This window comes from Zeus faber, assembly GCF_960531495.2.
Source record: "Zeus faber genome assembly, chromosome: 18".
Taxonomy (NCBI): domain Eukaryota; kingdom Metazoa; phylum Chordata; class Actinopteri; order Zeiformes; family Zeidae; genus Zeus; species Zeus faber.
The window spans coordinates 24,934,353-24,962,345 of record NC_137210.1 but is presented as its reverse complement, the minus strand read 5'-3'; the positions used below and the strand labels follow the sequence as shown (position 1 = coordinate 24,962,345).

Here is a 27,993-nt window from a genome sequence, read left to right as displayed (position 1 = left end):
TTTCCGATCTTTGTACGCAATCAATTTGTCGATTCACGAGTAACTGGACTAATATCTAGTCAAGGTATTGGCTGTAAAATCATCAGTCTCTTTGAATTATTTAAAACTAGCCAGTAGAAATTACACAAAATGAAAAGACTTCAGATGCAGGCTTGTATTACAAGCCCCCTAAGCGACAATTGGACAAGACCAAACACCTATTTGCTCACGGTAAACGTTCCCTCTAAATGTGTTTGACATCCCTTAGAGTCTGTTTTTAGGACGTGGTTCTCCCTCCAAAAAAAATGTTCAGTGTGAACTTGAAAACGGCTCCCGACAGCTTCGCTCCAATAGAGGAACTCGAGAATCTATGATTTATCTGAAATTATAAAAGCCCCCGTGTCCTCGCTGCCCCGCCCCCTTCCTCAAGGTGAGACACGCAAACAACACCGTGCTTCATCACGCGGTGGAAGTAGGCGACGTGGGTGGCGCGTCCATCCATCCCGGTTTAGCTCCGGCCACGGTGGTCATCTGTCGTGAGGGGCGGGGCGTTGGCATCCCGGCCACCGTTTGCGGCGGCGTATTTTCGGGGGCTTTCACAGGGCTCCAGGCCACGCCCACAAAAAGATGGCGGAGCAACAAAGATTTGGTTTTATGTCTGATGTCCGGTCAGCTGCCTCAGTCAAGCACTGATGACGGCAGCTGTTAGAAAAACAAAAGGCTGTTATATCCGTGCTGCTCATCTCATCACATCACCGTGGGTCCTAAAAACTGCAGGATGCCTTAACTAAGTGTCATTGCCGGTGGCTGCACACAGGGCTCCACATTACCCACAAAGCAAGGGGCCCCATATCCAACCACCCGACGGTTGCTTGACGCCAAAGAATGACGGGTTCACGCGGTGAGGTCTGTTTGCACCTTAAAATACCAATCGGTGCCGATGTCGAGCAAAAGCCGAGGTTCTCGCTGTGCGTCTGGTTCAGTGGATGCAGCTGCAAGAAGGTCTGCGTGACGGCGCCACCTCGCGGGGCCCGGCCCCCCATGTGGCGGCGGCGCCGCCGGTCGAGACCATAGCCTTCGCCGCCGGCTCCGTCTCTTTGCGATTCGCTGTGAGTTGTGTATCTTGGGGTCTCGGAGCCTTTGAGTGGATTGGTCATCGAAGGGCGCCGTTAGGAGGGCGACCTGCGAGGTCAGCGTGGGGGAAGAGGCTCGTGAGGGGTGGTGGCGGCGTCTCACCGCCAGGCTCCACCAGTGGGCGTAGCGGTACAAACTGCACACCTGGATCAAGTCTGACTTGAAGAATCACCCTCGTCTCGCCGCCGCCCCTCCGCTGGACCCCTTCCCACGCACACACCCCACCTTTTCATTTTCAATTATGGGATGGAATATGAATCTTTAATTGGGTGATAATTGTGCCAGCATATTTGCTGTCACCCACCATTAGGCTAGATTAATTATCCCATTTAGTTTGGCTTAAGAAGGTGTCTTGCTGAGGAATGGAGGTGGAGAGAAGTGGAATCGGTACAATCTGTTTCATATCATAATGCCATCATTAATGCTCACTCTCTCTCTCTCTCTCCCTCTCCCTCTTCCTCTCTGCCTCTCTCTCCCTTCCCCTCTGTCTCTTCCTCTCTCTCTCCCTCTCGCTCTCTCCCTCTCTGCCTCTCTCTCTGTCTCTCTCCCTCTCTCTCTCCCTCTCACTCTCGCTCTCCCTCTCCCTCTCCCTCTTCCTCTCTCTCTCTCCCTCTCTCCCTCTTCCTCTCTGCCTCTCTCTCCCTTCCCCTCTGTCTCTTCCTCTCTCTCCCTCTTCCTCTCTCTCCCTCTCTCCCTCATCTCTCTCCCTCTCTCTCTCTTTCCCTGTCGCTCCCTCCCTCTCACTCTCTCGCTCTCCCTCTGTCTCTCCCTCTCCCTCTCCCTCCCCCTCTCCTTCTCTCTCTCCCTCTCTCTCTCCCTCCCTCTCACTCTCTCGCTCTCCCTCTGTCTCTCCCTCTCTCTCCCTCTCTACTTCCCTCTCTCTCTCTCTCTCCCTCTCTCGCTCTCTCTCACTCTCTCAGCCAATGGAAGGTGAGCCGAATGGAACCTATTTGCACAGATCGCAAACAGAAATGCAAATGGTGCTAGATTAATTCATCTCCAGCTGTTGAAATATGTATTACTTGGATAAAAATGCACAAGAGGGAGCAGGATGCCGACCAAAAGTCGTTCCGTGCAGATGTACGTCTGCGGCGCTGATATGGAGTTGATAACCTGACGATGAGGACGGCATAAGAGGCCTAATTGACGACCAAGCGCTGATGCAAATACAGGACATTAAGTCAGTTAAAAATGTCATCGCCTTATTGAAAGTGCGTGTCGTGTGCGTGCGTGCGTGTGTGTGCGTGTGTGGAACCGCCATATAATAAGTGTTTCTGCGCGGGCTGGGCCCTATATCGTTACAATATCGATACCGATATGAGACCAGGTATCGTCTGGGATTATCTGGTTATCGTAACCACGCCATATAGTCACATTTTTAAGGCTGCGTCGCAGTACAGTCACACAGTGATCTGGACTTTGGAGACTTCTAGCTGTCCTAAGCAATGCCTGGTTGTAACATCCACATTACTAATTATTTCTCTTGTGTGTAAATATCTTATTTTTATCTCATTTGTAAACTATAGGTAGCGCTAAAAAAAAAAAAATGATTGTGAGTTATTATGTGTTAATTTTTGTGTGTGTTGTGCTGTGGAGGGACTGGCTCTAATCACAGGGATATTTCAGCCACAATAGACTGCATCCGCCATTCCGTCCTGTCAGTCGTGGCCTCCTCCCTCCCCTCGGGTCCTCACCAGACATGAATATTTACACGGCTGTTTGCCACGTGCACGTGGGCCTGCGTGCACGCACTTATTTAAAGCCTATCAAGCCAGGATTGATCGAACTGTCATCTTTCTCTTCTGAGTTTTTGGGCGCACTCACGCGTTCATGCATGCGTGCGCTTTTGTGAGCGTGCGCACGTGTCCACGTGCACACCGCGCCTGAAGATGGAAACGATCACCGTGTTAAAATGGCGCGCGCACGCCTACACTGGCGACTCCCAGCGAGCTTTTTGCAACGAAACATCAAAGGAGCACAACGCAGAGAAGGAGCAGGTTCCATAACCTCCTATTCACTGGTTTATTACGGCAGTGATACATCTCATAAGTTGAAAGTAAAATGTGATCAAACATTTAATAAAATACGTTTTGAAGCGTTTTGGAGAACACTGTGAAATCAGTTTTGTTCTATGTTATATATATATTTTTTTATCATACATTAAAATCGTATATGTTTGCTTATGCCAATGATTTGGAGGCCCACCTGCGGAGCCTCAGGGGTCCACAGTTTGAGCTCCGTCAGCTGGTGCGTCCTGGAGCTCCGGCTCCCAGGGCTTCTCCGTCTGATTTCCCGGTGTTTCCTGTGTTCTCAGGTGGGGTGGGAGCCCGGTCGCTCCCGGGACAGAGCAAGACCTTCACCATGGAGGTGGATGAGGAAGAGAACATGAGTGAGTTTGACCTGTGTCTTCTACCTGTATCTCCACCCGTCTGTCTGGCTGGCTGGCTGGCTGGCTGGCTGGCTGGTTGTCCGTCTCTCTGCTTCCCTGTGTGTCAGCAGGCCTGTCACCTGTCTGTCTGCCTGTCTATTTTTATTTTTTTCTGTCCGTTTGTCTTGCCTTGTCTGTCTTTTCAGCCGCCCGGTTGAGTCTCTGTCTGTCAGGTCTTTCCTGTCTGTCTTTGTCTGTTCACCTGTCAGTCTCCACCCCCCCACCATAACTCTCATGTTTTATACTTTAAAAAAAGTGTATTTTCTTAACACAGCTATAAAATCCTTTATTAAATCAAGCTGTTTGCACTGTTAAAATGTGGAAATAAAAATAAAATGAATAAAAGCTTTCAGTCAGCCCAGGCAAACTGGCCCACGAATCCTTAGAGAGTCATAAAATGTCTTAAATTCAGTTTTACAAATACTAGGCCTTGAAAGTCTTTAAATAGTCCAAAACATTTTGCCTGGTTCACTCATGTATTTAGTCAAAATCAGTTAAGTTTTTCTGCATCAGAGTCAAAATTAAACCCTAATCCTACCAGTGAAGCTGATACTTACCTGTATACTCACCTGCCACACGTCACTGTTATAGCGTCACTTCATTCTTACCTGTAGAGACGAATCCAAGAATATGATTGTTCTTACCTGTCCCAAGGTCTGTGGCAAAGTCCTGGTTAAATTATTCCGGTTCCTGTTCAACTTTGCTAACTTTGCTATCTGACCGAATGGAAAGTGTTCCGACCTAAAGGAAAAACATCTCACATTTTGTTAAAAAGGTCTTAAAAAGTCCTCAGCTGAATCCCCCTACACACACACACACACACACACACACACACACACACACACACACACACACACACACACTCTCTTTCACACAGACAGATGCCCGTGCGTGCACCCTTATAGTGAAAGATGTGCTGAAGCTTTTTGGTCGAACCCAATCATTTCAACTGAAAAGCTGGCGGTCATATTTCATATTTCACCGATTCCCTCCGCTCCCGCTTGTCCCTTTAGAAAATACCTCCCACTCCCATTTTATCTGTCTTTAATTTCGGGAGAGAATCCAGTTAACGGAACTGGAAAAGCCTGCGTTACGTGCAATTCATTCCCTCTCCTTAAATCTCCCCGACATCTCGAACTCGTATTCAAATATGGCAGCCACTTACCCAGCGAGGCTCAGCGTTAAAAAGCAGTAGTTGCCATTGTAGAGCCACATGCTCGGTGTCGGCAAGGCAGAGAAGCAGGAGTGCACAGGCAGAGAAGCCCAGAGGTGAAAAGGCCCTGTTCCTGTCTCTCTCTTACATTCTGACAGCCCAAAAAATATTTGAAGATAAAGCGCATTTCAAACTGACACCGATTTCCAAGGGACCTTTTTTTGCTTTATTTTTTCAAATACCTGAGGGCCGCGATGATATTAAGTCTCTGACGTTTTTGTGACAACCCTTGTTGTTTTATATGCGCTTAAAGCGCTTTAAAGTTGTGACATAAATCAAATCGAGTTGGAAAAAAAAACCCGAACCGAGAAAGCTAGCCCGAAGAAGGAAGTTTTGGAGCCCCCGAGAGGGAGTTTCAACTGTAAAAATGAGATTGCATGGGAGAGCTAACTTTTTGGGGGAAGCTAAAGTGATGCTGACTGCAAAAAACGGTAATGACAGCAACTGCCGTCATCTCATTCGACTCCATACTCCAATTAAGATGGTGAAATGGAGGCTTGCTGCCGTGGCGTCGCTGTGGGGCGGCAGCAAGGTGTATGTTACAGAGTGGGGTACGATTCCCAGCAGGGGCCACACTGGCTCATGAGCGTGTGCCATACTTTAACATATGGTGTTGTAGCTTGCACAAATTTAAACCGAGCAAAATGTAAATGAAACCGTTAGAGCTGATTTAAAGGGCTTTATGATATGTGGTCAGAATATGTTTCATGACTCTGGATTTCATATATATTCAAAAAAAGAAAAAGGCCCTTTGCCTTTCTTTGCGTTTCCTTTGCCTCCGTGTCTCGCCGTCTGTTTTGTGTAACCGTCTACTTGCGCACGGCGTGCTTTCCTTTTAGTCGCGAGTATGGTTTAAATAGGTTTTGGATCGGCTTCAAATAATTTTTAGACGGCGCTGCTCCAGTAAAAGCCTGGCTCAGAGTGCTATCTGATGAGCTCTTCCCAACTTGAGCTTAAATGTCCACCAGTCGACAGTCGAATGATTGACATTATTTCTCATCAGTAAAATACCATAACAAAGACGTTTGACCAGCTCTTTATTTGTTTTCCTGCTTACTTTTCCTTAAACGCTCACCTTCTTCATTGTAAAAGTACTCACTTGAAGTTGTTCTTGTGCATGACTGCAGTTTACTCTTCCTCCTTTCCATCAACATGACTTTTCCGTAAAACTGTTTAAGGCTACTCTGCAGAATGCATGCCTACACGTACAACTCTACTCATTGCATGTTTGTCAGGAGTATTGTGCTCGTAACGACTGGTGAGCACTTGAGATTGTTGATCTTAGCGACGACCGTAGCGTGTTCTCCTGTTCTTCTGCCTGGGGCAGGGCAGCAGTAGTATGCAGACGGTAGCTGCATGTCATTGCATTCTTTAAACTATTAGATCCACGTCCGATGTCATGAGCTTGATGATGAAGGCAGGAGGTGGGGGTGTCCGGCGGTCTCAGGGGCCCCGGGCCCTCTTCAAAGGCATTTGAAAATGTTATTTTTTTGTTGTTGTTGTTGTTGTTGTTTTTGTTTCAATATGGGACAGTGACTCCTCTAAACGCAAGCCCATTTGAACCTTGCACCGATCAGTCACCGGTGTAAAGCCTGTAGGATGGTGCACTTGGAGGAGTGTCTCTTCCCTCCGCCTCTTGTCTTTGGTGTTCTTCTCCTGTTTGCCTGGTCCTCAGCTCCTCCTCCACCCCTGCACTCCTCCCCTGCACTCCCTCCACCCTCTCCCTCAACCCCCGATCATGCACACTGCGGCTTCTCTTCCTTCCGAGTACCGCAAGGAGTAACCTATCAAGCCTTTGCTGAAGGATGTTATAAATGGAAATTTTTGCCAATATTCCATCCACTTTGCTGACTGGACCTGGTGATATGTGTTTCCTGCAATATTCCAGGACGTAACTTCTAATCTATGCTTACATGTTAAATCTAGGTTATCAATAGTTATTAAGAAAAAGTGTGTGTGTGTGTGTGTGTGTGTGTGTGTGTGTGTGTGTGTGTGTGTGTGTGTGTGTGTGTGTGTGTGTGTGTGTGTGTGTGTGTGTGTGTGTGTGTGTGTGTGTGTGTGTGTGTGCTCACGGGCGGATATTTCAAGATACGCGGTATTGAAGTTATTTTTCTAATCCACCATTTCCCACTGACCCCTAGAATAGGGAAACTAATGAACGCATGTGAGGAAACCCCTGTCAAAGATCAGTCTTTGCGTTTTCCATTTAAGCAGAAATTGATTGTACAATTTAGATAACAGCATTATGTACTGTACAGATTTTTTTTTTTAAATGCCCAATCATGTATTTAAAAGTGTTTTAAAATATTGTACAATATATAAGTATTAATTTCTTACCAAACTGGATAAAAAAAATTGCGGCGCAACTTCTTTATTAAGCTCGACCTTGAGGTTTTGTTCCCTCTCTAAATGTTATCTTGTTATTTAACATAACAATCATGATCATATGACAATCTCGTACCTTAAGAATATTCCTTTTCATCTTTTGATTTAAAGTTGATAAAGCTGTGGTTATGTCTTGTGTCAAAATCAAATCTCAGTTTCCTATGAAAAAAGGAACACAAATCATTGGTTCAGTTCCAAAGAGTGATAAAGGAATCTATAAATTTTGCATTTACAAGATCCTGCAACGAAGGCGTTGTAAGTTACTCTTTCTGGGCACCGCAGGTTCAAGCAGCACCGAGGTTAAGGAAAACCGCAACCTGGACAACGTGTCCTCCAAAGAGGGGGTGGCTGTGGCCGAGCAGCTCCCCAACGGAAGCGGTGGGGGCGGTCGCAAGCGCCCCCTGGAGGAGGGCAACAATGGTCATGCGCACTCCAAGTTCCGGCCCAAGAAGCGTAAGAAAACGCCCGGGCCAGTCCTGCCCAAGAACGCTTTGATGCAGTTGAACGAAATCAAACCGGGTCTGCAGTACAAGCTGCTGTCTCAGACCGGACCAGTCCATGCGCCGGTGTTTGTCATGACCGTGGAGGTCAATGGCCAGTTGTTTGAGGGCATGGGCCCCACTAAGAAAAAGGCCAAACTGAACGCGGCAGAGAAGGCGCTGCGCTCCTTTGTCCAGTTCCCCAATGCCTCAGAGGCTCACCTGGCAATGGGCCGCACGCTGACGGTCAACACGGACTTCACATCAGACCAGGCAGACTTCCCTGACATGCTGTTCAATGGCTTTGAGACGCCAGCTGCACCGGAAGAGCCTTTCTCTTACTTAAGCTCCAATGGTAGCAACTCCCTAAACTCACTAGGGGAGTACCCGCTCCCAGTGCCGCCTGGAAGCAACCTCGTCCAGGCCCCCTTGGCCCCGCCGTCCTCCTTCGGCTCCCCCTCTAGCGGGAAGAATCCCGTCATGATTCTTAACGAGCTCCGGCCGGGCCTCAAATATGACTTTGTGTCAGAGAGCGGCGAGAGCCACGCCAAGAATTTTGTGATGTCAGTTACCGTGGATACACAGATGTTCGAAGGCTCAGGGCGCAACAAGAAGCTGGCCAAGGCCCGGGCTGCTCAGGCCGCGCTATCAGCGCTTTTCAACATGCAGCTCGACCAGACGCCATCACGCCAGCCCATTCCCAGAGAAGGACTGCAGCTACACCTACCCCAGGTAAATGTGTGTGTGTGTGTGTGATATTAAATTATTTTGGAAGTCTGGGTTTTTTAATTACTATTATGATATTTGTCGTCATCCAGCATTAACTATAGCCTTAAAAAATTAACGGTTAAGATCCATTAGAATGCTAAATCCTACAAAACTGTACCATTTATTGAGTTGTGCTTTAAAGGTAAAAGGGTAACGTTAGGTCTCGTGAGGCATTTTCGCACCACAGGAACCTTTTCATAGTTGTTAGAACCTTTAGAGGAACCCTCCCTTCTTTTGTGTCCACACTGCGGGAACTTGCAATGATCGTTGTTCTTAGAAAGCAGTTTTGAGGGATTTTCTGAGCTTCTGCTCCAGGGCAGGGACTAACCGGCACAAGAGGAACCTTCAGTGACATAAGTGCACGGTGGTTGGCCCAGACGTAAGTGCACGGTCCCTCATCCACGGCACACCGAGGACCGTCCACCCCGGTCGAGTCGCATTGCTCTGGGCGGGGACCAGCCCACGTAGCCTCGGCGTTAATAAAAATCCAAAACAGTAAAAAATAGTATTTATATTGTAGATGCATTTATTTCATTTATTTTATTTTCCGCCACTGATTGAATGAAACAAATAAATCTGCGTGCGCTGCCCCGGTGCAAGCTCTTGCCTTCGCGAAAGTCCTAACAAACTTTGAAATGACACCTTGTAGATCAGATATGAGTGAAGATTCACCGACTGGATCACTTGTTTCTCGCCTCAGATTTTGTCAGAAACAGACTTTAGTGGTCTAATCGGGTGAAATCAGCTGAAGTTTACAGACTTAATATACAACACGGAACTCGTGCTGAAACCCCATCGGCTGACGTCCCGTCGGCGTCACTTCCTATTGCCGTTGTCAATGCAACCCAAAACAAAAAATTGCCCCTAAAGGTTTCTAGCCCTCGGGGGAACCTCCCCAGTTCTGCTGTTCCCAGAGCTGTTTGGTCCGTAAAACAAAGATGGATTGTCCAAGCAGTGTTCAGTTGAAAGTCATTTGAAAATCTCTGTCAAGCCCTTGTTGTGTCACAAGAGCAAGCCTATTATACTGGGGGCGCCGTCGTACGCCGGTTTTTAAAAGTGAGTTCAGCCACGACAGCACTTAAGGCCGTGACGGTTCTGGTCCTACACCCAAGAGCCCCCCTCTGTTCAAACCCAAAGATGTGACTATTCCGTCATATATTATGGATAAATGTTACACTTTAATTCAAGGCTCTCTCAGATTCAGTTGTGCTTTGGAGTATTACGTATAGAGGTGCATTAAATATTAATACCAAAGTGAATAAGTTTTAGGCAAAGGATTTGTCATAGTGCAGTATCGAAATAACTGTCCGCACAAGTCATAGTCAAAGTGGAAGCAAAATACAGGCAAAAAGATAATGAATAAGTTAATCTCACATTAAATATATATAGGCCTCTATTTCCTCTAAAGACGGTATAAACATTGGCTGAGTAAGTAAAATGAACTGTTTCTCTTCTCCATGTGCTTCCTAACGGACTAATATAGTATCAGCTGGTTCTTAAAGTCAATCAATGGAGTCGATCATTCATAACTCTTTTTCATCACCAAATTCTACATCCATAAAGAACCCAGCTCTGGAACACTTCTCTCAACAGCCACCAGCGTCGAGACAATCATTCAAATTTAAGATGACAGCCAAGAACGACAGAAGATTAAATCAGAGCTGGGAGGACTCTGCTTTTAGAGCTCACTAAGTCCTGATTGTGTGGAGGATTGTCGGCGGTCTATAAACTACTTTGTTAATGATGCTTTTATGATCGCATATTGAGATAAGTCATTATCTTAACACCTCCGTTTTTGGGCGTTTTTGAACAAATGGCATTGACATAAACCTTTTTGCCTGCAAACAAACTATATAATTTATCAGACTATAGCCTCTGAGTTTTATTTATTGGCTCAGGCACATGCTGATACTGCTGCGTATTAAAAATGAATGGTACCGTAGCCGCTGAATCTGGAGCACTACATTTACATTTCGGATACTATTCCAGCCAAGTCTTTAGTTTCTCTGAAATTGTTTAAAGGCCATTATCACCGTTTTCCCAACTCACTTTACGTGCTTTTCGACAAATCGTGCGGTTCTAAACCCCGGGAGATGCTTTTGGACAGGGGTGCGTGGCTCCACCGTCGCCGGGCGTCCTCTCCTACACCCGTCCTTCGCGTCCCTGAGAGAGGTCCAAGCTGCCTGGGCTGTCAGGTCTGATCTTTTGGCAGCCTTTCATTAAAACCTCGTTCGAGTGAGGGCTCACGGGGACCGGCGGTAGAGGCAGGTGGTTGCTTTCGCCGGCACAGTAGAGGTGATTGTCAGAGACGTGTCGCTGTGTGAAGCGAGATAACGCAGCCCGCGTAGGCAATCAGCGAGAGCCCCTGTCAACAGACACCTCACAAAAGCCTCCTTTTTTTTTCTCCTCTCTTTACGTAACTCTTTCTAGTTGTCATCTGATTTATTCGACATGCGCCACCGTTTCGACGATAGCGCCTCAACTAATTGCTTTATTAATTCTCTGTCGGATGATATTTATTTAATTTATGTGCCGCCAGGCGCAATTTGGCATGGGACTAATGGGGGCAGGGGGACTGCAGAGGTGTAACACTGTTTTTTTCCAACGCGTGACTTCACGGTTCAGGCTGTCTTCCTTGAATCAATTGGTCCCATGATATTATAGGGTTAGGGTACGTACCATGTAGCACAGGCTCTTGAAGAGTGACTCAACACGAAGACAGACAGGGCAGAAGAGTGTCGGCACAGGCCTCCATAGGCTGAAAACTCTACCGTTCGACCTGTGCTTCTTCAGGACTCGTGGTAAGAGCTGCAGAGCGACGGTGGTTTCCCACTGACCTGTTTGCCCTAGAACTCAGCTTTTTTAGGTTTCGTAGCAGGTTGTCTAGTCCCTGAACGTCCTGGCCATGCTACAGCAAATTAAAGATTGAAGTCTCCAGATGCAAGCAGTATGGGCCGGACGGCCTGTTGACTGACTGGCGTTGCTTCAGTATTTGAGAACCCCCGTTGCTGTGCCGTGGTCAGTTTGCGCCATGAGCAAATGAAATATCACAGATTGATCCTTTAACTACGTTATGGTTTTACCTCTGGCTCAAGCGGTGTCGTGCATTCAAACTGTTCAGTTCTCTCACTCGGTTCTCAAGGTCGTCCTCCCTTCGTAGGGGACTTTTCAGGCTCAGCGATGAGCAATGCCTCTACTGCGTACTGTGACCTATGTTTTGGATGTTTTGTTTAAAAAAATATTTTTCTGGGTTTTAGAATCTTCGTCCTCATCTCAGTCATTTTGAGTTCCACATCGCCAACACTGGCCGGAAGGTAATATCGGACTAATCTTTAGAATCTGCGTCCCTCCAGCCATCGTCTCCTTTCTCGGTCGTGTCATCGTTTCCACCATATTTACCCACGGTTACACAGGCGGCGCGAAGGAGCCGGCCATCGAGGAATGGATCACGCTTCATTCAAGGTTTACTGGAGGTTCTGCATGCCCCCCCCCGTCGTGTCAAACTTAAGTCGGCTCGCTTGAAAGAGTGCGGGATGCGGGTGGACGCGCCTCAGAGGGTCAACCCACTTTTACTCGTTGCTTTTGTGAAGCCGCGCGTCTCCTGTTTGAATCTTAATGGGAGCGGTGGCTCCACATGGAGGACGACATCAGACGCCGTTTGGATTCTGATGAAACTCACAAAACTTTGTGTTTCTTTGGATGTGTGTGCACGCTTTGTGCTGTGTGTGTGTGTGTGTGTGTGTGTGTGTGTGTGTGTGTGTGTGTGTGTGTGTGTGTGCACGCTTTGTGCGTGTTCGTGTGCGTTTTCACACTTAGGTCCTTGCCGACGCCGTTTCCCGCCTGGTGGTGGATAAATTCAGCGAGCTGACGGAAAACTTCACCTCCCCGCACGCACGGCGGAAAGTCCTGGCGGGGGTCGTCATGACAACAGGTGCGTGACAAAAAAGAGTTCTCCCGCTCGATTAAAAAAAAATAAATAAATAAAAAAACGTGTCATCGATCGCCACGAGAAGTAAATAAACATTTGCTGAAAAAGGAAACGCAGAAGCATCTCGGCAAACACCAGTACGCAAAATGGAGCTGGTTGTTGGGCCGACGGAAATCAGGGTTTTCTTCCCGGCGCCGTCGGCCGAGCGGTGCCTGTCGAAAAGCTCCATTATTCCACATCAGGCTGAGGCCGAGAAATATATGCTATCAATTCTTTTTGCTGACACTTTACATGAACCGCCGTCATGGTGCCGCGCCGCTGCCCAGCGTCAAAACAGGAGATTTATCCAGGCCGTTAAACGCACCCTGGGCTGTTTATAGCTCCACATTAGGAGCTTTGACAAGAGACAAACTTAGAATTCATGGCCCAAACATCAGGCCGGCCATGATACTGGCACCATCGCCAACACTTTGGAGGAAATTTTTTTGTCCGTTCGTTGTCGCGATGAAACGGTATGTCATGTTATTTGCATTTTCGAACACCCATATATTTATTTTTTTCTTTCTTTTTTATTTTATTTTATTAATTTTAATTTTAATTTTTTTACAGAAGTCCATTTCCATTGTCAGCCATTGAGGATGTGATTTATTTGTGATTTATTTAATAAAAAAAAAAAAAAGAAAACAAAGTTTGTCATTTTTAAATGCAATTTATAAATTAATTTGACTTGAGGCAACAGCGATCATACGAATACATGTGCTGTTAAGGAGGGAAGGTGAGAAAAGGCGTGGCCTCTGCTCAGTCCCAAGGCCAAAAGTTTTGTTCAATTCTAGTTCTCTCTCTTACTTTAGCATTTTTGACTTTCGGAGTGGGACATTCATTTTAGGGTAGTAATGAACCTTGGTTGGTGACACAGGGGTCAACTGATCTCTCAACATTAAAATAACATTTTATGTCCCAAAAAGTCTTCAGGTCTTAGTTTTCCTTCGTGGGGAACAGAGTGGATGGTTTCTTGTGATCCTCTGGACGCTCAACTTACTTTTCTTTTTCCAAATATTATATCGATCTAATAATGTAACGAATACACGGCGCTGTGTGTGTGCTGGCGTACTCGTGTCTCATTTTCTTCCTCCCCCGCAGGCACCGATGTAAAGGAAGCGCAGGTCATCTGCGTCTCCACGGGGACCAAATGCATCAACGGCGAGTACATGAGCGACCGCGGCCTGGCCCTCAACGACTGTCACGCCGAGATCATCGCCCGGCGCTCGCTCATCAGATACCTCTACACACAGCTGGAGTTCTTCCTCAGGTCAGTGCATGGCGTGTGTGTGTGTGTGTGTGTGTGTGTGTGTGTGTGTGTGTGTGTGTGTGTGTGTGTGTGTGTGTGTGTGTGTGTGTGTGTGTGTGTGTGTGTGTGTGTGTGTGTGTGTGTGTGTGTGTGTGTGTGTTTTAGTTTTAGTTTTCAAATGTATTCACACTGACGTCAAAATGAATGTCATTAAAGGACACCAAAGGGGGGGGGTCTTTATGGTGTGTGTGTGTGTGTGTGTTCATGCTGTAACCTTGCCGTTGCCGCGCAAAAACACCAACCGTTAAAAGATGGTAAACAAATCTGGATTTATGAGAATTGAATTTCATCACAAACATTTTTCTCTCATTTTATTTGTCCTTATTTATCTGTTTTTGTCCAAATGAGTTGAGTTGTTCTGCATCACAGTCTTTGATGCATCACTTTCAATAAGAACCGGTCTTAAAACACCTACCTGCAGAAACCCTGAGAAAAGTGTGTGTTTGTGTGTGTGTGTGTGTGTGTGTGTGTGTGTGTGTGTGTGTGTGTGTGTGTGTGTGTGTGTGTGTGTGTGTGTGTGTGTGTGTGTGTGTGTGTGTGTGTGTAAAATCTGCGCAGGTGTTTACTTTATGGTTATTTCCTGTAAATGAGCAGTGTTCTTTCGAATCGAGAGTTGAGGGGTTGACGCTCCTCTCGCCTGTCGTGTCGCCGTAGCAACAACAAGGAGGACCACCAGAAGTCGATATTCGTGCGCTGTGACAAGAGCGGCTACAGGTTAAAGGACAACGTTCAGTTCCACCTCTACATCAGCACCTCGCCCTGTGGCGACGCCCGCATCTTCTCCCCGCACGAGGCTGGCGTGGAAGGTACGCGCACACACACACACACTGGAGGAATCCTTGTCACACATGAGACAAGTACAGGAAAGTAATGAATCCAAAATAAAACTCGCAATTTAGATCAGACTGGATTCTGTGAGAAGAATAAATAAATGCAATGTGGTGACAATGCACTATGGTAGAAAAACACTCACACACACATATAAATATTATATATGTATACAGTATATACTGTATATGTGTAGATAGTACCAGTCAGAAGTTAGGACACACAGACAGTACTCATTCAAGGGTTTTTCTTTATTTTTACTATTTTCCACATAAAACTATAAAATTACACATATGTAATGATCTAGTAACCAAACAAATACAATTGGTTTTAGATTCTTTAAAGGAGCCACCCTTTAGTTGAAATGAAGAAAAACCCTTGAATGAGTAGCTGTGTCCAAACTTGACTGGGAGTGTGTGTGTGTGTGTGTGTGTGTGTGTGTGTATATGTATATATATATATATATATATATATATATATATATATATATATATATATTCCTTGGTCAACAAATTGTACCCAGGCGTGCGGACGTTCCCGACACGCCATATTTCGAGTCCATCAATGTATCCCCGCCGATAACAAGCCGAGCAGAGCGCTGCATCCAGCTCCTCCGCCTGGCTGACATGTTTTTAATTGAATCTCTTTTGCTCTGTGAGAATTCACTATCGACGCCTGTTTATTTTTTTATTCAATTAACTCTGTGTGTTTTCCTCTTCTGCTTGGTTTCATTTAATTAGAATTCCACTCTCAGTGTCCGGGCCCACATTACAAACACATTTAAATAAAGCTGGAGTAATTAGCGCTTTTTGTTTCTCTCTGTGCACCCGTCTCTCTCTCTCTCTCTCTCTCTCTCTCTCTCTCTCTCTCTCGCTCCCTCACATTGTTTTCCATCCCACACGGACGCGACTTGATGGAAACCAGACATTCAATTCGTCACCGGAAAGATTTGTTTTGGAAGAGAAAACATTCATAACGTGGCAAGAAATAATCACTCTGATTTAACAATCCACACCATTCGTCTGTGGGGTTTTTAGTTTTGGGGTTTTAGTTTTGGGTTTTTAGTTCCCTTCTTTAAGAAATTCTAATTGATCGGCTTATGTTTTTTTATTCGTGCTACAGTACAGTTTTCTTGGCGTAAATCACTATTGATAACTTTTGTAGCTGTTTTTGCTCATTTCTGTTTGATTGATTTATTATTTATCTGTTTGATTGATTTATTATACCTCCATTATTTATTAACAGAACTAGTACAATTTGATTAAATGTGGATTTATAAGTGTGGTGAAATAGGAATATAGGTAACCATCGACATTAGATAATATATATATATATATATGTCGTTGATAATAATTTTACATCATGTAATATATCATTTAGACTATAATATATAACATATAGTTAATATATAATTTTATAATAATTAATGTATATTAATTATAATTCAATTTAATTCATATATATTACATAATTAAATATTAAATTAATTATCTCTTTCTGTCCAGCTCGCTCTCACTCCATCTATCCCTCCCTGTCTATCTATATAATGAATATGTATAAATTATACAACAACTGGAACCCAGTATATGCTGTATCCATCCAGTATTTGAGGTGTTTTTTTCTCGGCTGCCCGGCTCAGACCAGGGAGACCGGCACCCGAACCGCAAGGCGCGGGGCCAGCTGAGGACCAAGATCGAGTCCGGGGAGGGAACCATCCCGGTGCGCTCCAGCAACACCATCCAGACCTGGGACGGGGTCCTGCAGGGGGAGAGGCTGCTCACCATGTCCTGCAGCGACAAGATCGCACGGTACTGCACGCCGGATATTCACCCGACTGACATCTGATCCAGACTCAGTTTGATATCGTTCTATACCGTATTCAGAAAAATCAGTCAACTGATGAAACATTATATTCCAGTTATTCAAGACATTTCTAATTATAATCAAGTTGTTTCACAGGTGTTTTCACCTATGGCTGGAAGATATGTGGTTATAATATCAGTATAATGTAAATATGATAATAACAATAATAATAATAATAATAATAATAATAATAATACAATAAAAGTTGTCTTTCAGGAGCATCTCGTAAAGTGACGTGGGCATGTGTCATTTTTCTCCCTCGTCCGATGTGTTCAGTGCGTCCGTTCCCCCACGGCCCCCCCGGGCGGTTTTGTGTGTCAGGGGTTTAATTCCTGTCCACTCAGGGACGGCCGAATTGATGGGTCCTTGGTCCTTCAGGCATTTCTACAGACAGCTCATTGCATCTTTAGTATCTGTCCGTGTTCAAGGCAAAGCGGTGTCTCCCCCGATGGGCGATAAAGCCTCCGTCATAACTCTCTACATGCACCTCCCCTTCCTCCTCCTCCTCTTCCTCCTCCTCCTCCTGATTCCCTGCCTGAACACAGATACTGTGGAGATGTATTATATATATTTTTATCAATATTATTATAATTATTATTATGTAGAATATTATTTTATGGAAGGTTTAGTGTGTTGAGATCCTGCCTATACTACAAAGCCTGCTCCATAGGAAGTCCAGCTTTGTAATTCTAATTCTAAATGGTCGTTCATTTTTTTTTTGCAATTTTTATTATTGTATTTTAAAAGCAAGTAAAATTATTTAAGGATAAAGACCCTGCCACCCTAGACCTTTATCCCTCTCTCTCTCTCTCTCTCTCTCTCTCTCCCTCTCTCTCTCTCTCTCTCTCTCTCTCTCTCTCTCTCTCTCTCTCTCTCTCCCTAGCACATACTATAGAGAGGGTGTGCATGAGAATTTCATTAGGTATTGTACGTTTTTATGTTCAACCCCCTCCAAAAATTCTCCAGGAATTCAGTCATATTAGTGTGTGTGTGTGTGTGTGTGTGTGTGTGCGTGTGTGCGTGTGCGCGTTCATGCGTGTGTCCTTAAGATAGTGTTTGTATTTGTGTTTCTGCATTCCATTTATTTGGCATAACACGTACTCTAATACAAATTATTAATGGCTGTCGTGTGATTTTTTTATTATATGCCACTAGAATAGTATGAGCTTATATAAACTGTGTAATAATACATGTCCACCTGTTGGAGAAGAGACATTTGACATTCACATTCACATTGCAACATGAAATTCACCTTAAATTTAGATGGAAACATGATTGTGGACTATAATATATTGTTAAATGATTGCAATCAGTATAAGAATTTTGATCAGGCAATTATGAATTAATTGTGCCAGCCCTATTACGTACTGTATCAATTACAGGGTTTTTACTGCCCAAAAATTCATGCTCTGTGACCTTAATGCATTATTTAATTCCATGGGATTTTAATGTAATGTGGTTTTTGAGCATTGGGAGAAGTGCTATACTCAATTCATTATTATTAAAATTCATTATTGTTATGATTATTATTACTCTTGTTATTATTACTGTCATTATTATTACTAATATTAGTATTACTATTGTTATTATTACTGTCATTATTGTTACTAATATTAGTATTACTGTTGTTATTATTATTACTGTCATTATTATTACTAATATTAGTATTACTGTTGTTATTATTATTACTATTATTATTATTATCTCACCCTTTCACCAGCACTATCTTATTTATTTTACCCACTTAGGGTCTTTGAGTCCCTCCTTTGCTCATTCGCTCCCAGTCCCCTGCCTCTTTCCCTCTTCTATCCATTACTTCCTCACTCTCCGTCCCTTTCGCCTCCCTCTCACTCCATCTCTCCTTTCCCCCCTTCAAGCTCTAATTTCCTTTTTCTGCTATTCCTCCACACGCTTCTCTCTCTCTCTCTCTCTCTCTCTCTCTCCCTCCCTCTCTATCTTTCTCTCTCTCTCTCCATCTGGGGAGAACAGCTCTGTATATGCAGCCGGCAGGCAACGCTTAACAGAGCATGTCAATGGGAAAACGACAAGGGAGAGATGGTTAATGACACAGCGTAGAAATACACAGAAATTTTGGAGGAAATGAAATTGGATACATTTGAGTGTACACAATTGGTTGTGTGTGTGTGTGTGTGTGTGTGTGTGTGTGTGTGTGTGTGTGTGTGTGTGTGTGTGTGTGTGTGTGTGTGTGTGTGTGTGTGTGTGTGTGTGTGTGTGTGTGTGTGTGTGTGTGTGTGTGTGTGTCAGTCGATTTCAACCAAGATCCCTCCCAAATGTTTTTTTGGTTTGGTTGTTTATTAGAGGAAAGCAAGTCCTCACCCTCTCGAGGACTGCGGTGTACTGCTTTTCCCGCTGCGTTTACATTTAACCTATGTGTTGCAATGCATGAAAAAGGACGCCGGTGTCTTATGTCTCTTTGGTCTCATCAAAGCTCATCTAGTTCATTGAATTTTGACGTGAAATAGTATGAAAACATACCATGCAACTACAATTAAAAAAAAAACTAGAAACTAGTTCAATGCGGTCGCCCCGGTGCAAACCCCGGCAGGAGCTTCCACTTTCAACTTAGCGTCATGTCGTCACGGAGAGACAAAGCAGATGTTGTTTTCTGGATGAGACCGCGACTTTGACGAGCTGCGTATTTTAGACACATTACGCCGTGTCCGGTATGATAAACGGCTAAAAGAGACTTAAAAAAATAAAAATAAAAAATAGACACGTTGTGGAACATGTCGGTTGAATTGTCGGCACTGTAGTACCCTTTACTGGGACGGAGCGGCTTGCTGCCAGCTTTCATATCCCCATAACAAGATTTACGCGGCATCCACCGCCGCTGCCGTCTCCCATTCCGCATGAAGGCATGGTATAACGTTTGTTTTTTACATCTCCACATGACAATGTTCAGTGAATTATTTGGAGACCGACGTTTTGCCTTGTGGTTAAAAACAAATAAAAAGATAAGGCGAGCCTCATTGACAAGTGGCCAGGTGGAGGCGTGCACCCGACGGCGCTTAAGAAGCTCCAGGAAATGACACGTCGGCGGATAAAGGACCCTGCGCACTCCTCGGCGCTACACGTGCATACTGTAGGGGGACGTGTCGCTTTTGCTTTCTCTTCTAAAAAGCTGTTGACCAGAGCCGGCACGTACCTGGCTCCTTAAGATTCCGGGCGTCTCCCTGTTTGTTTGGGTATTTATGAGGCTTTAGTGTTTGATGGACGGGAGAGGCAGAGTGACACTGGAGCGCCGCAGAGAGAAAGGCGTGTGATTCACACGATGTGCCGCTATCAGCGGGTGACGGAGACTCACACAGTGCATCTTAAAACCCTGGTCCTCCATCCCTCCTCCTCCTCACGGTGACCTGTATCCCTCCCCTCCCCGCTGCAGGTGGAACGTGGTGGGCATCCAGGGCTCTCTGATGAGCTACTTCACGGAGCCCCTCTACTTCTCCAGCATCATCCTGGGCAGCCTCTACCACGCCGACCACCTGTCCAGGGCCATGTACCAGCGCATCGCCGACATCGAGGACCTGCCGCAGCCGTTCAGCCTCAACAGACCTCTCCTCAGCGGTCAGTGCCCGCTCTCGCCTCAGGCGGCAAAACAGGCGCCGAGTTGTTGTTCTGTGGGAGATGAGCTAAATGCCGCCGAACGTAAGCCCTGCAGTCCTCCGGCGACTCGAGCGGACCTCCAGACCGGAGGTCGCGGCGAGGCTGTGTTCTGCTTCTCCGTCCGCACGGAATCCAACGTGCACGGGTGTCGTTCCGGGATGTGGGCGTGGCCGTTTCTTTCATAAATGTACAGATTTTGTGTGTAGTTGTGTTGCATTTACTGAACCACAATGTATAGAAGAATACGTTGGGTTTTTTTTCTTATTTGGGGGGTTATTCGAAAACTTAATTGGCAAATTTTAGAACCTCCAAAAAAATGGTTTATCAACTATAAATCAGTTTTCGAACCTCATCCGCGAGTCGCGCTTCTATCCGCAACATTTAATTTTCAGTTTCGAACCCGCCTCCCGACAGGAAGTTGGGGAATTCAGACAATCAGCTTGTGTGACACGTTGTTGAGATTTGGGAGGCGTGCGCGTCGGCTCCTCTGCGACCCCGGTTTACCCAGAACCGCCAGCAATGCGTCGCTCATGATCCAGGCTTTAGCCGGCAAATATCAAAGCTTCTGCACACGGTGGCCAACACAAATCCTCAGTGCTGATATTGATCAGAATTAAACAAATCGTCGTCCGGCAGGCTCTCACTCCTAGGATTCACCCCACGCATCAACGCGTCGTAATGCATCAGACATCAAAATGTCAACGCACACATCCATCAAGTCAACTTGACTCAAGCCGTGTGTTATGTTCCGAATTACAAGTTGAAAATGTCTCCAGCTTGCTTCCAGCACTTTGGTACCGCGCAGGCTGGTCCATTATTGACAGATGAAAACATGCTCTCTCTTTTCTGTTTATAGCACTGTTGCTTCACTCCAAAATTCAGATACTGTTACGACCGGTCAGGACTAGGCCGTGAATTTGCTGCATGCGTTGGGACAAATCAACTTTTCAAATCGCCGGTTGGTCCGTCCGGAGCTTCGTCCTCTTGTGGACGCTTGTAGTTACGTCTGGACCGGACTTGATAACGCCCCCACAAGTCTTCACTCAGGGAATATTCCACTTCATTTATTCATCCATTGCTTACACTGAGAGAAATCCGAAAGCAAAATGTAATCACAAAAGGAGCAACTAACGTGGAAGGAGCTGCACTTACCATGCACAGCACCAGTAAGTGACTTTTCTCCTGTAAGAGCTGTTTCGGGAAATATGGTTAAAAAAAATAAAAATAAAAAATGAAATAAAAGGCAACTCGTAGGATCGGACGTAGAGAAGGCGCAACGTCACTCCTAAGTAACTCTTAGGATGGTTATGAGGAAACAAAGCCCCGGCTCATCCCCTGGAGCGGCACGGTGAATGAGCTCCTTTGGAGGCTCCGCAGCCTCATCCAGCCTCGCTGTAGGATGTTTCATCTTTACATCTCGTGGGTTTTTTCGGTCCAAATTATGCAAATCGTGCTCTTACATGTGCCGTTGCGTAATCTCTAAATGTCCGCGCTTGTCGTGCTCGCGCTGAAAACGGATACGCCCGGCCCTTTTATCGTTCTCCAGTGAACCGTATCCTTCCCGACACGTTGGCCGGTTAATTAAAAATCCCAGCACACGACTCCCATGCAGACACGCCGCCGCAACGTCCGTCTGGGAGAAAACACGTTCCTAACTTTCCTGCAAATAATGGCTGGAGATCTTATCTCCAGGCAAACATGAACTTGTCCAAATAGTGAGAGCGTTAGTATGTTTACATTTGGGACGTATTCGGAATGGCTCTGATGAAGCTCGGCGCCGTGCTGGTGAACCCGGCCTTTGCCGCCCTCATCATCCACCAAATGAAGCCTCCCAGGGGAACAATGGGTTCTCTGTGTTCGACATATTTTCTTGTGATTGACATCACGCCTTGCAGATATCTACGGTAAGTGGTTCTGGCTCCATCAACTCCCTCCCTTCTTGGTTCTCCCCCGCGGGGGGAAAACAAACAGACGTTATTTTTGTCCGTTGCCGGAGTTGAATATCGGCTGGCAGGGCTCACAGCTGTCATGTCGTCCTCGCATTTCCATTGTTCTGGGGGAAAAGCTCCTTGTAGTCTTTTGGCAAATTTGCAACAGCTCAGGTAAACACCCAGGGGCACGGTGGGTAATTGTGCCGGTCCAGTGCGTTCGCTGGCTCCGCCGGGGGAGCGGCTTCCTGTTTCCTCTCTGATGGATGTGTGTTGGCGTTCACCTTCCCGCGTCATTTGGATCCATCCGCCGCCGCGTGTAAATACACCGCGCCCGCTCGGCCTCCTTAAAAGGTCGTACGGATTCCAATGACGAGAGATTCGCTGACGTTCCGATTTTTTTTACATTTAGAATGCGTTCCGCGCCTCCTCGTCGTCCCCCCCGAGGCGCGGTGAAGAGTGCGGGAAACGATGGAAATGGACGTGCGGCGACACGGCGCCGCTACCCCGTTTCTCTGCCGGTCTATATTTAGGTCCATATTGTCCCCGTTCCCCTGTAAAGTCTTCATTTCGCTGCTTTGCTGGACTTATCAAATGAGGCCAGACGTTCTCTTCTCTTCATCTTGTTTCTTCGTCCACACGGTTTCTCTGCCTCCGCCTGCCTCCGCCCCCCCGCCGCCCTCCCTCTTCATCGGCCGGAAACCCCGTCGCCCTCTTCCCGCACGTCTTCCCGCCGCGCCTCTTGACCTTTCCGCGCAAGCTGCCGCTCCATTCAGATGAGCGTTCAAAGCCTTTGTGTCCCTGACGGGCACCTGTCGGACTTGGTGTGGCATGGTGGGGAGGGGCTGCTTTTCAGTAGAAAATCAATCAAATAATAATAATTAATAATAACCTTTATTTGTGCAGCTCCTTGCCTACACAACATGCAACTGACAGCGCTTTACATTAACAGAAGCCAATCAATTAATAACAATAAAAGCAACATTCATTTAGTTAAAAATAAATATTAGACTCTATTTAAGCTTGGGGTCATCAATTTAGATCAACAATCGTTCTTCAGCAAATTGTTTTAATCATTATTACTCTTGAATGACTGTATTACTCTGAAATGGTTAGTCTTGAGCCAGTCAAAGCAATTTTTCAAATATTTCTCAAAACAATCCTCACAGTAGTTAATTTCAGTTTCAATGGATTCACTATTCCTGGTTTCTCTTGGGTTATTGATCGTAAAAGTTACCGCGAGAATCCGCGTATGGCATTGATAATACTTCTCAAGAAATTCTATAATAATCCTCATTGATGGTGTAGTTCAAGGCCCTCATAACCAGCTACTAACTACCTCGTGCCTTGTTTGTTTTGAAATGCCACAGCTCTAACTACGTGTCAGGATCACAATGAGTTTATTCCTCCAGGTTCATTCACGTACATGAGGAATATGTCACGGTGATGATTATTGGTTTGTTTCTAGCATAAGAAAAGCATCAAAATCCGAAAAGTGAAATCATAATAAAATACAATAGAAAATAAAAAGTTCAGTGTAAAAAAATAAAATAAAATAAAAGTTCAGTGTAAAAAAATAAAATAAAAGTTCTGTGTACAAAAATACCAAACAGAAATAGTCAAATATATAAAATGTACAGAATATAAAAGGTATAATTCTATGCACAGGATAAATGATTGATATGTGTATATTATAATTCTTAATTGCTTTGTACATACAGTATGCATAAGCTCAGCATAATCTTATATTTTGGACTGAAAGTTTTGAAACGAAAAACATAACATATCCTTTATACACACGTCAGCTATTGTAGATAAATGCAACAAAAGCCTCTATTTGGAGTTTATCTGCCAGATATGAATTAGGTTTAAAAGCGTCCCTCTTGACAGGCAAGGTGAGGCTGGAGTAACGTCGTCGATTAGCGCTCGGGGGCCCATTCCTCGTCTTTTTTCCCGTGGCCCTAGAATTTCCAGCCGCGCCCCTGCTCCTCCTTCCCCGGTTGCCCCCTAAAAGCGGCGGGTAAAGGAGATAATGGTGGGGGGTTATTAACCTTTTCCGCTTTGGAGGGTTTTCCGCGGTGAAGGACTTTGGCGTCGGGCCACTCCTGATTTCATCCTTTTAAATGATCATCCGTCACTCGTGCTGCCAAATGGAACCAAAGGACTTCAACACACAAACACGCACAGGAACACACACACACACACACACACACACACACACACACCGCCGAATCCCAGGTGCGAGGCTGCAGGACGGAGGGATTTATGCTATCCATATATCTTCCGTTTATGCCGGTGTCGCCGTGGTTCCCCCAGGAGGGAACCACGGCGACGGCGGTGTGCAGGATCCTGGAGCCACGTCCTGGAGAACGTTGTTGGATATTAAACCCACGGGCGGCCTGGCCTCTCTCTCAACAGCGCCTCTTGTGCGGGGCAAAGATCGTCTTTTCTCCACCTTCCGTTGACTTGTGCTTGTCGCTGACGGAGTGTCACCGTGCCTGTGTTTTAAGGGTTGGTGCGTCTCATGTGAGTTCATCACAAATCGGGACGTGTGCCTCGCAGTCCAAAGTGATGCTGTAGTTAGGTTTCAGTCCTGGTGAGGTTCTAGTGGGGTTTGAGTCCTAACAACCCAAGCAGATGCTGGTTCCAGTTTTGACAATATTTATAAGTGTGTTGGTCCATTTTAAATTGTATTTTAACCTTTAATTCGGTCATTTATACCTGTTTTTAGCTCTTTATCTGCTTTCATTCTACTTTACTTTCATAAAATGTGTTTTATGTATAGCTCTTTGAATGAGCTTTGTATGTGAAATGTACTTCACCAACAACCCTGCCTAGTATAATGTAGCCTATCGCTTATGAATAAAGGTTGTATTATACTATATATATATATATATATATATATTAGGGCTGTCAATTGATTAAATATTTAATCGCGATTAATCGCATGGTTGTCCATAGTTAATCGCGATTAATCGCTTATAAATCGCAAATTTTAATCAGTTCATAATACCTTAAAGGTATATTTTTCATGTGTTTAATATCAACGTGTGAGTGGACACATAGGCTTTATGCAAATGTATGTTTATTGTAAATCATTTAACAACCCCAAACAATGATAAGTATTGTCCAGAAACCCTCATAGGTACTTCAACGTTTAGCGTGAAGAAATGATCAAATCATAACATGGCAAACTCAAACTCCAGAAATATCTGTAAAACACTGAAATGTTTTTCAACATTCACGACCAAATTGTCCCGGTTTCTCCACAATTAAAATTGACTGGCTGTTCGCGCTCCGCCCAGGCTGTTTGCACTCCGTCCAGGCTGTTCGCGCTCCGTCCAGGCTGTTCGCGCTCCGTCCAGGCTGTTTGCGCTCCATTTTCCCCTTCCCTCCCGCTGTCGTCCTGTTGAAATGTTTTACCTGCATCTCCTTGGTTTTTAACCTTTCTAAAGAAATAAAAAGTAATAAGAGCTGCGTGATCAGAGAGACGATGACGGACGACCTCTCCATGCGTTAAAAAAATTGCATAATGCATAATTATCATGTAACTTTGACAGCCCTAATATGTATATATAGATATGCAGTATATACACTGTATATAAATATACAGTATATATACTGTGTATATATATATATAAATGTATACTGTATATTTATATATATATATACAGTATATACACTGTATGTATATATATATATATATATTTACATTGGGTCAAATGGATGAATTCTCGCTAGAAGCGACTTGATTGTTGGCCTTTGTGTCCGTGTGCAACAGGAATCAGCAACGCGGAGGCCCGGCAGCCCGGCAAGGCGCCCAACTTCAGTGTGAACTGGGCGGTGGGCGACCAGGCCCTGGAGGTGATCAACGCCACCACGGGCAAGGACGACATGGGCCGCGCCTCGCGCCTCTGCAAGCAGGCGCTGTACAGCCGCTGGGTGCGGCTGCACTGCAAGGTACGGCCGGCGCACGGTGGAGGCACCGCGTCTCACGCGGCCGGCTCCGGTCGGAATCTCTGGGCGGGTTCTCTGAGTTCTTCGGGGGATCGGGGCAAATTCGGGGGCCCGTGGAGACCCCCAACGCACACGGAGACGTCTCCGGACGTACGGATAGTCGTCATTTAAGCGCTTGCACAAACACATAACAAAAACATAATATCATAACTCATAATTCACCTGGGGCACGGATTAGCATGTTGCCAAATATGACTCACCTTTTATGCCCTTGTTTGAATGTGTCAAGTCGCCGTCGACCCCGGTGTACGATGACCAATCAGGTGTTGCCGTCTGGCACCTCAAGGTCGTTGTTTGTTTAACCGTGGATCATAAATGTACTCCGTTTTAGTTTATTTCCGTCCCTAATTCGAAGGCTGATTAAATTCCGTCGACTTGTTTCAAGGTGGGATTTTCTGGAAGCTTTTTTTAGTTGCGCCGGTTTCCCCCCACGTGGAGTTCCACGGCACGCTGCGCCCGCTGCATCGCCCTGTTTTTAGAATCTCGAAATGACTTCTTAAAAAAATCACCGCCTGGATCTCTGCCTTTCAGAGGTTCGGAGGATTCAGCCCCGAGGCCCCGACGGGCCCTTTGCCCGGGCCCCGCCGACGGACACCGGAAACGCTGTGGTGCCTCAACGTAGGGTCCGGGGGCCCCCCGGGGGGCCACGAGGTTCCAGAGGTCTCCAGCGAAATGCTTGATGGTTAAACCACTATAATTACAGAATCTGTTTATTAGTACTTTTATATGTACATTTGATATGAGGAATTTGAAATGTCATAGTTGGTGTATTGCTGTAGAGAAAAGTAGGAAAAAAATTATACAAAATTATACAAGATGCGATTCTATACCCGGGATAAGTTCCGTTAAAAGGCCATGGCAGGAGTTAGTGGCAGTACGGTTGTGATTGTGGGTATGAAATATAAATATAGATATAAATATAGATATACTGTACACGATGAATACATATGTATACATAATACGCGTATATAAACAATGTATGAGCAGGTAGAAATACATCTATGAAGAAGACGGTAGCAGCAGTAGAGAACGTACAATAAGGACTGTTCTGACCCTACCTGCAGGACAGACACTAAATCATGTACAACAATAAAAAAAAATCATATGTTTTATCACAATAAAAACTTTTCAGATGGGCCAAACCTTCAAACGGGGTCCGTGATCCGAATGCCTATCAAACTGAGGGTCCTTGAGAATCACAGCGATCAGTAGTCCTACAACGAGCGGAAGAGCCGGAGGGCGAGCCCGTCTCCGGCGTCTTCCGCTCATTTGTTCATGTTTGGCCGGAGGAACTTATAGGAACGAGCGCCCATTGATTCTCTGTGTGTGTGTGTGTGTGTGTGTGTGTGTGTGTGTGTGTGTGTGTGTGTGTGTGTGTGTGTGTGTGTGTGTGTGTGTGTGTGTGTGTGTGCGTGCGCGTGCGCGTGCGTGTGTCGCTCAGCTGTCGCCCACCCTGCGGATAAAGGTGGTGAAGCCCAGCTCGTACCACGAAGCCAAGCAGGCGGCGACCGAGTACCACTCGGCCAAGCAGACGCTGATCAAGGCCTTCCACAAGGCGGGGCTCGGGGCCTGGGTCAAGAAGCCCAGCGAGCAAGACCAGTTCACCCTCAACTCCTGAGGAGGGGAGCCCCCCACCCCCACCGCCCCCCACCCCGAAAAAAAAAAAAAAACCCAAACCCATCCGACCGCCCCGCCAACCCTCGTCCCTGAGCCAGGCCCGAGTCCCCCGCCCCGCCCCTCCACCCCGAGACTCCGTGTGCACGTTGGCGTGCGCGATGCTTCCTCCATGTGGGAATGAAGGCGCATCGTTTTTAAGAGAAACCACCCCCCCCCCCCCTCACGTCCTCATTCCTCATGGAACCTCAGCCTCATCCGTTTCCATGCTGTTTTTGTCGTTGTTGTTGTTGTTTATTATTATTATTGTTGTTGTTTTTATTATTATTGTTGTTGTTGTTGGTGTCCATTTTCTTTTAATCTACTCTCTGCATTTTAAAACTGGAAATTTTACTTTTTTAAAGCCCCCCCCCCTCCCCCGCGCGCGCGTGTCGCCGTCTGATTTGCGGAGAACGAT

General features: G+C 45.7%; 1 protein-coding gene across 3 annotated transcripts in view; it reads left to right on the top strand.

Moving 5' to 3' along the window:
* adarb1b (adenosine deaminase RNA specific B1b) overlaps positions 1–27,540 on the top strand; it is a gene marked incomplete at both ends in the record, with an annotated part of 44,816 nt that extends 17,276 nt beyond the window's left edge. Inside the window, 9 exons of one of the 3 annotated variants that reach the window (XM_080019106.1) lie at positions 3,428–3,502; positions 7,422–8,350; positions 12,203–12,317; positions 13,455–13,623; positions 14,317–14,468; positions 16,130–16,298; positions 19,757–19,938; positions 25,687–25,865; positions 27,364–27,540. In XM_080019106.1, coding sequence (XP_079875232.1) covers positions 3,428–3,502; positions 7,422–8,350; positions 12,203–12,317; positions 13,455–13,623; positions 14,317–14,468; positions 16,130–16,298; positions 19,757–19,938; positions 25,687–25,865; positions 27,364–27,540 — 2,147 coding nt within the window. Of the gene's footprint in view, positions 1–3,427; positions 3,503–7,421; positions 8,351–12,202; positions 12,318–13,454; positions 13,628–14,316; positions 14,469–16,129; positions 16,299–19,756; positions 19,939–25,686; positions 25,866–27,363 lie in introns of all 3 variants that reach the window. The other 2 variants (XM_080019107.1, XM_080019105.1) reach the window with 2 other exon arrangements.
* Positions 27,541–27,993: the final 453 nt, after the last annotated feature.